The sequence below is a fragment of the Ochotona princeps genome, chromosome 11 (genome assembly GCF_030435755.1).
Source record: "Ochotona princeps isolate mOchPri1 chromosome 11, mOchPri1.hap1, whole genome shotgun sequence".
In the NCBI taxonomy this organism is placed as follows: domain Eukaryota; kingdom Metazoa; phylum Chordata; class Mammalia; order Lagomorpha; family Ochotonidae; genus Ochotona; species Ochotona princeps.
Window position 1 is genome coordinate 44,386,023 of NC_080842.1, and position 12,197 is coordinate 44,398,219.

The window sequence follows — 12,197 nt, forward strand, 5'->3', positions numbered from 1 at the left end:
GTTACCAAGTCTATTAGGAAATGCAATCAAGTGATATCTTAGAATGAACCTTAGATCATTGACTAGCATATTCTATCTCTAAGTTTATATGCTAACCATTAAAACAGATCTGGACTGTTTCTAAAATGGCACTTGAGGCACAAATTACCCAAGGTGCACTACTCTTATACTATTATAAGAGGCACTCAGATATTGATTAAATGACTCAATGATGATGTGACAAACTCTGGGTAATAATCATTATTAGAATACAAAAATAACTTTAGCACTTAAAATGCCTAGATATTTGCTTACTGCTTTATTACTATATTCATAATGAAGGGAACTGCATGTTTAGCTAGTTTATGTAATTTCCCCAAGGCTGCACAGCTACTAACTGTGAGAGTCATGATTAGAACATTTCAGAAGACCTGTGAAAGCAAATAAATCTCAACTCTAAACTAGCACTAAAAATGAGCTACTATTTATATCAAACATTTTCCACACAAGACATATAAGATACACACACACACTCTCATACACACAGGGTAAGTAATCTTTCCATTTGATATATTCAGTATTAGCTGAGTAATGTTAAAAATCTAGACTTCATCACAGAATCATGATGAAATATTACTTGTTACAGCTAGCAGAGACTGTATCAGTATTTCACCCCTAGTGTAGAGGAAGCACTCAAGTGTTATTGAGTGACTCATAGAATGAATGCAGCAAAACACTCAGTGGCTTCAATACAAAAGCAATAGACATATCAATACTTAATTTTTAAATACAGTGTATCAGATTCTGATTAGAAACAGTATCAAATTACAAAAGAAAAAAATTTCCTATTTTCTTGATCTTTAAACAAATGTTACAAAAAAATCACCAAAGAATTCTTAAAATGAACAAAATCCAGGATCCAGCAATTTGAGCATAAATACATATCTTATGTCAAGCTTCTCCTAACCTTTTTCCATATGGTTCACATAAGAATGAAGACAAGTTACACTTGTCTATACTGATCACTACATTTTTTTCAAAAATGTATTTATCTGAAAGTCAGAACGAAAGATGATGACACAGAGAAAGAGCTCTTCCATCAGAAGGTCACAACGGCCAGAGCTGAGCCAGGTTGAAATCAGGCATCTCAACTGGGTCTCCCACATGCGTGCAGGGGACCAAGCACTGGGGCCATGTGCTGTTCTTCCTTGCCCATTAGCAGTGAGCTGAATCACAAGGGGAGCAGCTAGAACAGGAACCTGTGCCTATATGGAATGCCAGCATCATTCCAGAGGCCTTACCCACTATGCCATAACGCCAACGTCTGTTCTCTAAATAGCTTATCTCTAAGAAATGAAAACTTAAGTTTTACAAAAATGATATTGCCCTCGTTTTAGGCTCCCCTGTTTTTATTCTTGGCTGATCATAAGCATAAACATTGAAAATGCAGATCTTCAGCAGAGCGAACACACTTCTGCACAGATCACCTTTCATACAGCCCTCTGTGGCTGCAATGGGAAGTAGAATATTCTCCACCATTTTTTATAAGCAGCTCCAACTTTTTTGTAGACTACCATAGTGTTTCATATCTATTCAAATTCATTCTTTTATCCCATCTTTTAATCCTAAATTACAGTATCTATGCATTAAAACCTGTTTCCCTTTCTATGGTTTGATGTTTAATTCAAGTCCATATACACACGAGTCATAAAAGCTTTCATTCTGCCAAGTCCCTGGTTGGCAATGGCTAAACACTTCTGTTTTCCTCTGGCAGTGGAATTAAATTCACTGTGGAACTTAAAGAACAATAATACACACGTTCTTGTCACACCAGAGAGAGAGAGAGCTACATGTTTCTGAACACCATATGTCATCTGCAGCAAAGTTCCCCTCACTCACCTACTGTAAACTTTAGTCACCAAATTGTTGATCTGCTTGTCAATTTTGTACTTTCTGTAATCTTCCAAACCATCTTTAATTGCAATAATTGTAAGGACCACCACCAGAGGCAGCATGGTAATTTCCTTTTGGAAGGCTTCCACCAAAGGCACCCAGTTCAGGACCACTAAGAACAGGAAGTATAAGTTGGCAGCCCTAAAACCAACACACAAGAGGAAGTGTTAGTGAACTAATACAAGAACCAATGGAAAAGAGGCAAAATATTGTGTTTTTTCTTTAATCAGTTCCTATTAATTTTTTGTAAGCTATATAATAGAGAACTAGATACACTTAACAATTATGTACACAGTTTTGCTCCCTAGATACCTGGCTCATGTTGTATTTTTAATTAATACTAGGTATTATCTAAGAAATAATATATTTAAGTGAGAATCTTGAGTTGTGTAACACAGAATAAAAAGCCTAACAGGAATAGTACTTTGTTTTTAAAAGTTCAGAATTTTAGAAGAAATTCAAGGTTGGTATATTGTAAAAAACAAATTAAGAGCAAGAGAATCAATGTTTTAAGCATTTTATGCCCAGGCATTAGATTTTTTTCAAAGCTCAAAATACAGGATGGTGTCATGGTGCAGTGGGCAAAGCCTCCACCTGTGGAATCCTAAATGGGTGCTGGTTTGAGGCTTGGTTGCTCCACTTTCGATCTAGTTCCCTGCTAATGGCCTAGAAAAAGCAGTAGCAAATGGTTTAAGACTAATTTTTTTCTAACTATTTTGAGATTACAATAAAAAAAATTACTGATTTCAAAGTCAGAGTTAAGAGAAGAGAGGCAGAGAGGAAGATCTTCCATCTGCTGATTCACTCTCCATAAGTCCACAAGAGGAAGGATTGGGGCAGACCAAAGCCAGGACTTGGGAGGTGCATCCAGGTCTCCTATGCAGAAAACAGGGCCCTAAACACTCTACTGATCTTCCCAGGCCATGAACAGGAAGCTGGATTGGAACTGGAGCAGCCAGGACAAGAACTGGCACCCACTTGAGATGCTGGTGCTGCAGGCAGTAGCTTTATTTGTTATACTACAATACTGGCCCCACTTATATACAACTCTGAGAATATAATAATTCTCTTTCTCCTTCCATCGCCCTAATACACACTGAATTTTAAAACAATCATATTACTAGACTATGGTATGTCATTCTTAACCAATGATTTAACAATGGAATCAAATTTCACAAAACTACATTTGCACAAATATTGACATACACAGACGTTTACTTTTTGTTTTGCCTGCCACATATACATGAGAATGTGATACTTGTCTGTGTCCAGCTTATTTCACTCAATATGCTGCCCTGCAGTTGCATCTATTTTGCCGCTAATGACAGAATTTCATCCTTTTTAAGTCAAATATTCCATTTGTGTGTGTTTATCTGCCTGATTTTCTTTGTATATTTATCTCATGATGGATACATTGGTCAATTCCATAGTTAATCTTTTGGGAACAGTACAACTATAAACAAGATGCAGGTACCTGTTTGATGTAAAGTAGTCAAGGTTTTTAGGTGTATATCCAGGAATGGGGTTGATGTATCACCTGGCAATTTTATATTTAGTTAATCTCTATACTGCTTTCAACAGTGGCTGCACAAATTCCCCTTTCTTTAAATCAGTGCCAGTGTTTGTTTATCTTTTGGATAATAACAATTTCTTCTTTTACACTATTCAAACCACTTTCTTTAGAAAGTGGGTCACTATTCCAGGTCCCTATTGTATGTATTCAAATTTTCTTCCACTGGTTTCTTATTTTTTGTTTTGTTTTGCCTTTAAAGACTTACTTATTTGAAAGTTAAAGTAACACAGACAAAGGGTGAAACAGATCTTCCATGTGCTGGTTCACTTCCCAGATGGCTGCAATGGCTAGGACTGGGCCAGCCCAAGACCGGGACTGCAGAACTCCATGCAGGTCTCCAATATGGTTGGCAGAGCACAAGTACTTGGGTCATCTGCTGCTGCTCTCCCAGGCTCATTAGCAGAGGGCTGGATCAGAGACGGAGCAGCTAGGACTTAAACCAATGCTCATGTGGGATGCCAACACTACAAGCAACAGTTGAAGCCACTGGGCCACAATGCTAGTCCCTGATTCATTTTTCTTTTAAAGAAAAACAAAAATCTCCATCTTGTATAGCCTCCTGTGCTTTTATCCCCATTGACCATGAAAGTTCTTGAAAGAACAATCGACCTGCACTTCTCCTTCCTCATCTCCAACTCCTTTCACTCTGGAAAGGTCTCTTCACTCTGCTGCTGCCTTTGCGCTTTCAATGTATTTCTATGTGAGCTCCATCAAAACCAACGACTTCAGTAATCACTGTTAAACCTTCAGATTCCTTTGCTATTGAGTGCATTGAACTCCAAGCTTCACAAAAACCAGAAACAATAAAGTGACAGTGGTTAATTGAACAGATTCTCATCTATATTTTTAGACAATATTTTTTTACCTACTTGAGATACCGAGAGCAAAGATAAAACGATAAATGGATGCACACATACTGAGTACCTCTCAGATGTGTCACTAGTTCATTCTCTGAATGTTTGCTACATTCAGGGCTGGGTTCCAGGCAAACATAGGCACCACATACTCAATTCAGATCTCCTGCATGGGTGAAATGGACCCCAAGGACTTGAGCCATCACCACCACCTGTCATGGTTTCCACTAGCAAGAAACTGGACTTTGGGAGAATCACTGAAAACTCAAGTGTATCAAGTCACATCCAGATGTTACCCACATGCATACAAAATATGGACAAGGATATTTCAAAAAGGTTATGGACACCAATTTTGAAATCCACAGTTTTTTCTAATGTACAGTTTCCATGAACTTTGAAAACTCCCCTCAGATAAAATAATAAATGCTGAGACTTTCTATACTCAAATTAGCAGCTCAAAACATTTTCTAAGTTAAAATCATCCTCCAGCCAAGTTTCATTTTTGCTCCTCTTCCCAATCATTGCAATTCAGTATGTTCACATCACTTTTTTCTTCCTTTCACATGTTCCTCACCCCTATTCCAAAGCACCTGCTAATTGGATTCTCCTTCTTTCACTCCCACGTTGCTCTAACACCCGGTCTCTATCACAGCTAACCAGGATATACACAGTATCTTCCCAAATGTTTTCTGCCTTTAGTGTGCTTCCATGCCCACATTCCTTCCGTGTGGCAAACACACATAAGCACGCCATTTCTTTTCTCAGAACCTTGCCTGCAGACTTTGGTATCCACTGTGTCATGACATCAAGACCTGCTTGGTGGGTCATGCCTGTCTTTGCTACTTTACTTCCTATTACTCTCTAGCCCAGAGCAACTGTGTGTGTCAGGGATGACTATTTCCCAGGCTTCCAGCAAGCCTTGTATGTAGCTGTCTTCGGGCTTCTACCTCTACATCTTCTTCCTCTGAGATGCTGTGCTCACATCGCTGGTGCAAATATCTCACGCCACTCTATACTTTCCAGTAGAGTGTCACCCCGCCACTAGTGCTTCAATCAATATGCAGTCCCCCAGGACTCTTCCATTCCACTAGCTAGCACTTCGTAATACTCATCATACCCACACTGTCTTTATTGTTTGTGCTGCATATGTTGCTTCTTTAAACTGCAAACTCTGTAAGGAAAGGACTAACAGTTATACTTGGATTTCTTTCAGTGCCTAAGCTCACAGGAGTTTCAACAAATGCATGTGAACTGAATTATTTCATTGCTTCTATGAGTATCATCACATATCTACACTTTCAACGCTCTTTCCCCTTATTATCAAGTGATAAAAATATGAAATTAAAATGTTAACATGCTGCAATGTGGTGAACACTAAAGCAAGGAGGAGGAAGCCCAAGACTGTAATTGTAGGTTAGCCACATATTACTAATAATGATGTTGTCATAAACACAGTCTATTAGTTTCCCAATCTGTAGAATGAGGATAAGAATATTCCTCCGTCAAGGATCAAGTATTCCCAATTGTTAAGTTCTACTTGAATTTAAGAGGTCATCAAACCACAACAGACTCATACAAAAACTGTCAAGGATGGTAGCACAAGGTAGCCTTCTATAATGTGCAAGGTCTTAAAAATGAAAACTTTTAACCCCTTGAGCACAATGACTAAAGCATTCTATTTTTTTTTTTTTTTTTTTTTGAGAAATGTAACAGTACCTGTGAAATTGTTCAAATAAATTTCTTGGTACAAAATTCAGAAGTGTGTACTTGGTTGTTCGTATTCGGTTATTCACGTAGGTGCCTGAGAACTTCTCATACTCGTCTTTGAAAGGCTGGAGATGGGGAACAACCACCCGGTGCTTTCCTGACACTTTGGGGGTGTGCGAGGACTTGCCTCCACAAGCAAGCAGAGAGGAGTAGTTGTATGGCCTTGTATCATCTTCCCCGGTTCTACCTCCCATCAGCTGCTGCCAGTGGTATCTGGCCCATTGAAGGGGCTCAGTCATGTCCAGAATGCAGTGAGATCCAGGGTGTGTGGGTGATCTAGAAGCAAAACAACACATTTCATGAGCCTCTTGGAAGTCTTAAAGGATAAGGCTTAAAGTAAACATCTTTGTCCATACCAAACAAATGTATGACCCAATACCTTGGTACATAAAAGTCGGAAAATTTTTACTTGGAACTCCATTTTAATCAAGTATTTATCAAACAAAGCATACATCTTCTATCTCCTGGGCTAATCACCTGATCATCTATGGAAACAGCCAGGCCCTGAGATGCTATCACTTCACTTGAAGCAAAAAGTTTGTTCTTAGTGCATACAAGCATCTTACATGATTATCAGGTTCCTGATCTTTGAAATGGAAACAATGCCAAAGATGTCGGGGAATTATCTGGAAAAGTCACGAATTACATGGAAATGACCCAGCAATATGTCTAATAGAGCAGCAGTCAACAAAATCCTGAGGATGGCACACACTCTTCCCTGTATGCACGTCTCTGCTCGTAAAGAGGTAGTCTTTCTCTCCGCACTGAATCTGGCCAGTAGTCCCCTAGCAAAAATGGCACAAGCAGAAGCTTCCCAAGTGTCTGCTCCATGGCACGCTCCCTTTTTCACTACCTGTGGAAACCCTGTTGTCACCACCATGACTCCCAGTCCAGGCTGCCTACTGGATGACAAGCAAACATGTCCTAGTTGTCACTACTGTTCCTGTCAACATAACTGGGGTCCCTGGTACCAGCTGATGACAAACATGTGAGTGTCCACATGACACAACTTAGAATACCCCAGCTGAGCTCAGCCATCCTCTGAACTCTGAACTCAAGTTACATTACTGAACAAAACCAAACAATCCCTGTCATACTTCTATTTCAAAACTGTTTTCACAGTCAGCTCTTCCAGGCGTGTAAACTCTATAAACACACAGAATAATGAGAAGTGCACATTTGTTAAGGACACACTACATCCAAAGCACTTTGCAAAACCTTTGACATGCACTATCTTATTTAATATTTTTATCACTCACTTATTTTATAAAAAGGAAAAACAGGCTCACAGAGGTAAACCATTTGTTGGAATTTGCATGAGTAGTAATCAAGGCTGACTCAAACCATATTTTTCTGATTCAAAGGTTTTAAACTGTCAATGTGTCTCATTAACAGTGTCATCAGAATCTCTGGTACTTGAGAGACACTGACCCAAAATTCACCGGATGGGTCTGTCATCCTGTGTGTGGAACCAGTATCTGGAGGCCTGATTTCTATCCTTGCTTTATCCACACCATGGCATTTGCTTATCATCTAGGATTGGAGTTCACTTTTAGAAATAGTAAATTTATCCTGATGATCTTTATTTTTGACAACATTCCCCAGAGGAAGATGACCAAAATATGCCCAGAATTCATCCGGAGAAAAACTGGGGGGGATATGGAAAACACTGTACTGGACTAGGCATAAAAAATGAGTATGACCTAAACTCCATTCTCCCTCCAGGAGCCCAGGGCCTGGGTGTGGTGATGGGAAGGTAAAAATATAAATGTAACCCAAAGGCCTAATACTATTTAAGACCCTGAAGTATTCTGGGCAAATAATTGAGGCTTTCCTCCTTCCTAAGCTTCATTATAACCTTATGATGTATGTATTGCTTCTTTCCTATGCAATGTTACACACTAATCAGAAATCAATAACTTGCCTCTAGGCATATTACAATTGTATCCAGCTTTCATAGATTCAAAATCATAAATAATTACTTATTAAGCCTGGGAGATTTGGTTGACTTATTCCACTGGTTCTACTGAATCAATATTTTAGAATATGTTCTTGTTAGCAGGTTTGTTTACTATATATCATGTCTTAAACAATTAAATAAATCAGTTATTTTGCATTACTTTATTACTGCACTTAGAGAAAATAAGTTGAATCACAATCTTTTAAAACCCATAATACCTTTAAAAATTGTGCACATCTGAAAATTAATGAAAGAAAGAATAGACATGCACTTATAAAAAAATCCAACAGTTTACACGTATGTGTGTGAATAGTAGACAGACAATATGGAGATCCTGTTAAAAAGTCTGTCTTGAGAGCTTAGTATAAGTTAGAAGGATAACTTGTATTGTCATCAGATCTCTGTCCTTGGAATATGATCTCTAAAATACTTATTTTTTTTGTTTTGTTTTGTTTTGTTTTTTGTTTGTTTGTTTTTTTAATCTAATTATTTATTATTTAACTTCATTAATTACATTGTTTATGTGACACAGTTACATAGATACTTGGGTTCTCCCACCCCTCCCCAAACCCTCCCACCATGGTGGATTCCTCCACCTTGTTGCATAACCACAGCTCAAGTTCAGTTGAGATTCCCCCATTGCAAGCGTATACCAAACACAGAGTCCAGCATCTTATTGTCCAGTCAAGTTCAACGGCTTCTTAGGTATACCCTCTCTAGTCTGAAGACAGAGCTAGCAGAGTATCATCCCAGTCAATTGAAAGCTCCAACATACCATCAGCAAAAATTTACATCATTATGGAATTAATTGACATAGTAATGAGTAACCAATATGTTAAAAGTAAATGCGAGTTCCCAGCCACCTTCTGTGACCACCTCACCTATACTTCAATTTTAGTTTATACACAACATATAACATTCAAAACATAACATGTTATACATAACATCATATCATCTTAAATTAAGGCAAACATGTGGTATTCAACCTTTTGGGAATGGCTCATTTCCCTTAGCATTATGGTTTCCAGTAAGACTGGCCCACATGAATAAAAGCACCAACGACACTTGTTGGCGAGGTTGCGGGGAAAAGGGATCCCTACTCCACTGCTGGTGGGGCTGCAGGCTGGTACAGCCTCTATGGAAATCAGTATGGAGAATATTCAAACAACTCAAATTCAACATACCGTATGATCCAGCAATAGCACTCCTAGGAATATATCCAGAACACTTGTTTTATGAGAAACCAACATGCACTCCTATGCTCATAGCAGCACAATCAGTAATTGCAAAAACATGGAAGCAGCCAAAATGCCCATCAGCGGAGGATTGGATAAGAAAGCTATGGTTCATCTACTCCATGGAATACTACTCAGCTATTAAAAAAAACAAAATGCAGTTCTTTGTGGCCAAATGGGCCAAACTGGAAACCATAATGCTAAAATACTTATTAAAACAAAATGAAACAAATTACCATGTCCTGGACAAAATCGTGCTCACCATCTATTCCCTTTAACTTTTTTTTAAGATTTATCTTTTTTTTTATTACAAAGTCAGATATACAGAGAGGAGGAGAGACAGAGAGGAAGATCTTTCAGACGATGATTCACTCCCCAAGTGAGCTGCAACGGCCTGTGCTGTGCCGACCCGAAGCCGGGAACCAGAAACTTCTTCCAGGTCTCCCACACGGGTGCAGGGTCCCAAGGCTTTGGGATGTCCTCGACTGCTTTCCCAGGCCACAGGTAGAGAGCTGGATGGGAAGTGGAGCTGCCACGATTAGAACCAGTGATCATATGAAATCCCAGGCGGGGCATTCAAGACTTTAGCCACTAGGCCACGCCGCCAAACCCTATTCCCTTTAACTTTTAAGGTGCATATCTCTGACACATATTTGAAAAGTCCGGTTTCACTGGACAATAAGATGCTGGACTCTGTGTTTCGTATATGCTTGCAATGAGGGAATCCCAACTGAACTTGAACTGTGGTTATGCAACATGGTGGAGGAATCCACCATTGGGGGAGGGTTTTGGGAGGGGTGGGAAGAATCCCAGTACCTATGAAACTGTGTCACATAAACAATGTAATTAATGAATAAATTAAAAAAAAGTCCGGTTTCCACTAAAGTATATTAAAAAATGGCCTTTCCACTTTAAATTTGTAAATCATGACTTGAGTTATCAAAGTAAATACCTAGAACACTCTGTCAGAGGGAGGTAGGGTAATATTGTATAAGTGAACAACAGATAATAGAAAGTGCTTTACATAAGTACTAAGCACTTTTCATGCATTTCATACCGTGCACATTAGGTGACCCTTATGAGAAATGCCACATGTTTTTAGGAAGCTACCATTTCAGGAAGCTTCAAAAGAAAGCTTTTATTCGGAACTATATACTAAGTCATTATAATGTTTATCTCCAGATGGGCACTGGCCCTAGAAATTCAGATGTCCAGGTCCTCTATCAGTGTGCCTGGGTTCAATCTCCAACCTTGACTTCAAATTCCTGCTAATGCCAACTTAGGAGGTACCTTTGGTATTGGGCAGGAATGATCAAGGTTCTCTTTCCCATCCTAGCTCAGTGGCTTTCAGAATGTGTTAACATTTATCCCTGTGAAAAATACATTCTATGATGCATTCCAAAATGTAAACCTACAGCAGAGATGAAACACAAGTTCTACAAAGCGATTCTTCCCTTTGTAACCTGCAGTGCACAAAAGTATTCCTACTTTCTCTTGTATATTAAAACTAGTCATGATGTGGTGAATTGGTTTCAAGGCCCACTGCTGTTTTTACTTATGCAAGAAGTGATTTTAAAAGCTAATGGAAGGCCCAGCGCGATAGCCTAGTGGCTAAAATCCTCACCTTGAATGCACCGGGATCCCAAATGGGCGCCGGTTCTAATTGCGGCTGCCCTTCTCCCCATCCAGCTCCCTGCTTGTGGCCTGCAAAAGCAGTAGAGGACGGCCCAATGCCTTAGGACCCTGTACCCGTGTGGGAGACCTGGAAGAAGCTCCTGGCTCTCTTGCTTCAGCTCAGCTCAGTTCCAGCCATTGCGGGCACTTGGAGAGTGAGTCATTGGATATAAGATCTCTCTCTCTATCTCTCCTCCTCTCTGTATATCTGACTTTGCAATAAAAATAAATGTTTTTTAAAAAGCTAGTAGAAAAAGAAAGTATATTTAAGTGTCAGCATTGTGGCACAACAGCTTAACACTCTGCTTGTTTTGCCTGTGTCACATATGGCACTAGTTAGAGCCCCAGCTGGTCCACTTATGATCCAAGTCCCTGCCAATGTGTCTGGGAAAGCACCCGCAGATGACCCAAGTCAAGTACTTGGCCCCTGCACCTGCATGGAAGATCTCAACAAAAGTCCTTACTTCAGCCCTGGGCTGCTGTGGCCATTTGGTAAATGAATGAGCAGATGGAAGAAGCATTCAGTATCTTTCTCTCTCTGTCTCTCTCTCTCTCTATATATACACACACATATTTATGTATGTTATACATTTATATGTATAACATGTATATAATTCTATCTGTAGCTCTTTTAAATAAATATGTTTTAAAATAAAATGTATTTTAATACAAGAAAGTTTGAAAGTCATACGTAGGACAGGGTCTTCACAAGTTCATGGCAAGACATATAAAAAACTTACACATGGATTTTTTGCCAAATAAATATCTTGTTTTCACATGAACTTCTCAAGTGCACTCATACATTGGAAACACACTGAATCGCTCCACACTTAGCTAAAGTATATATGGAAGTAGACGGACCATGCTGTAGACAAACAGATGCAGGAAGTAGGCTCATGTGTCAGAAAGGGACTGAAAATGAAGACCGCTACAAGAATGTGGGCAATACCTTTCCCACAACAGCCAGAAGCAAATGGCTTGGGATTATTTTATCTCAAGGTCACAAACTAATCGGCCTTATGAAATATTCTACTCAATACTGTATTTTGAGCAGAGTGTTAAATACATTGTTGTAATTACACACACTGATACATACCTATTAACATACATATACACATAAATGTGCAAAGAGAAAAAATATATATATAACATCAATAAGTAGGATCTGGCGCAATAGCTTAGTGGCTGAATCCTAGCCTTGC

At 39.1% G+C, this 12,197-nt stretch overlaps 1 protein-coding gene across 1 annotated transcript in view; it reads right to left on the reverse strand.

Annotated features, from left to right (window-relative positions):
- The window catches only part of ATP10D (ATPase phospholipid transporting 10D (putative)), an 87,393-nt gene that overhangs the window by 55,282 nt on the left and 19,914 nt on the right, over positions 1–12,197 (reverse strand). Inside the window, exons 2-3 of the mRNA XM_058670143.1 lie at positions 6,076–6,402; positions 1,879–2,073 (exon numbers count right to left, since the gene is read on the reverse strand). Coding sequence (XP_058526126.1) covers positions 1,879–2,073; positions 6,076–6,365 — 485 coding nt within the window. The 5' untranslated portion in view covers positions 6,366–6,402. The remainder of the gene's footprint in view (positions 1–1,878; positions 2,074–6,075; positions 6,403–12,197) is intronic.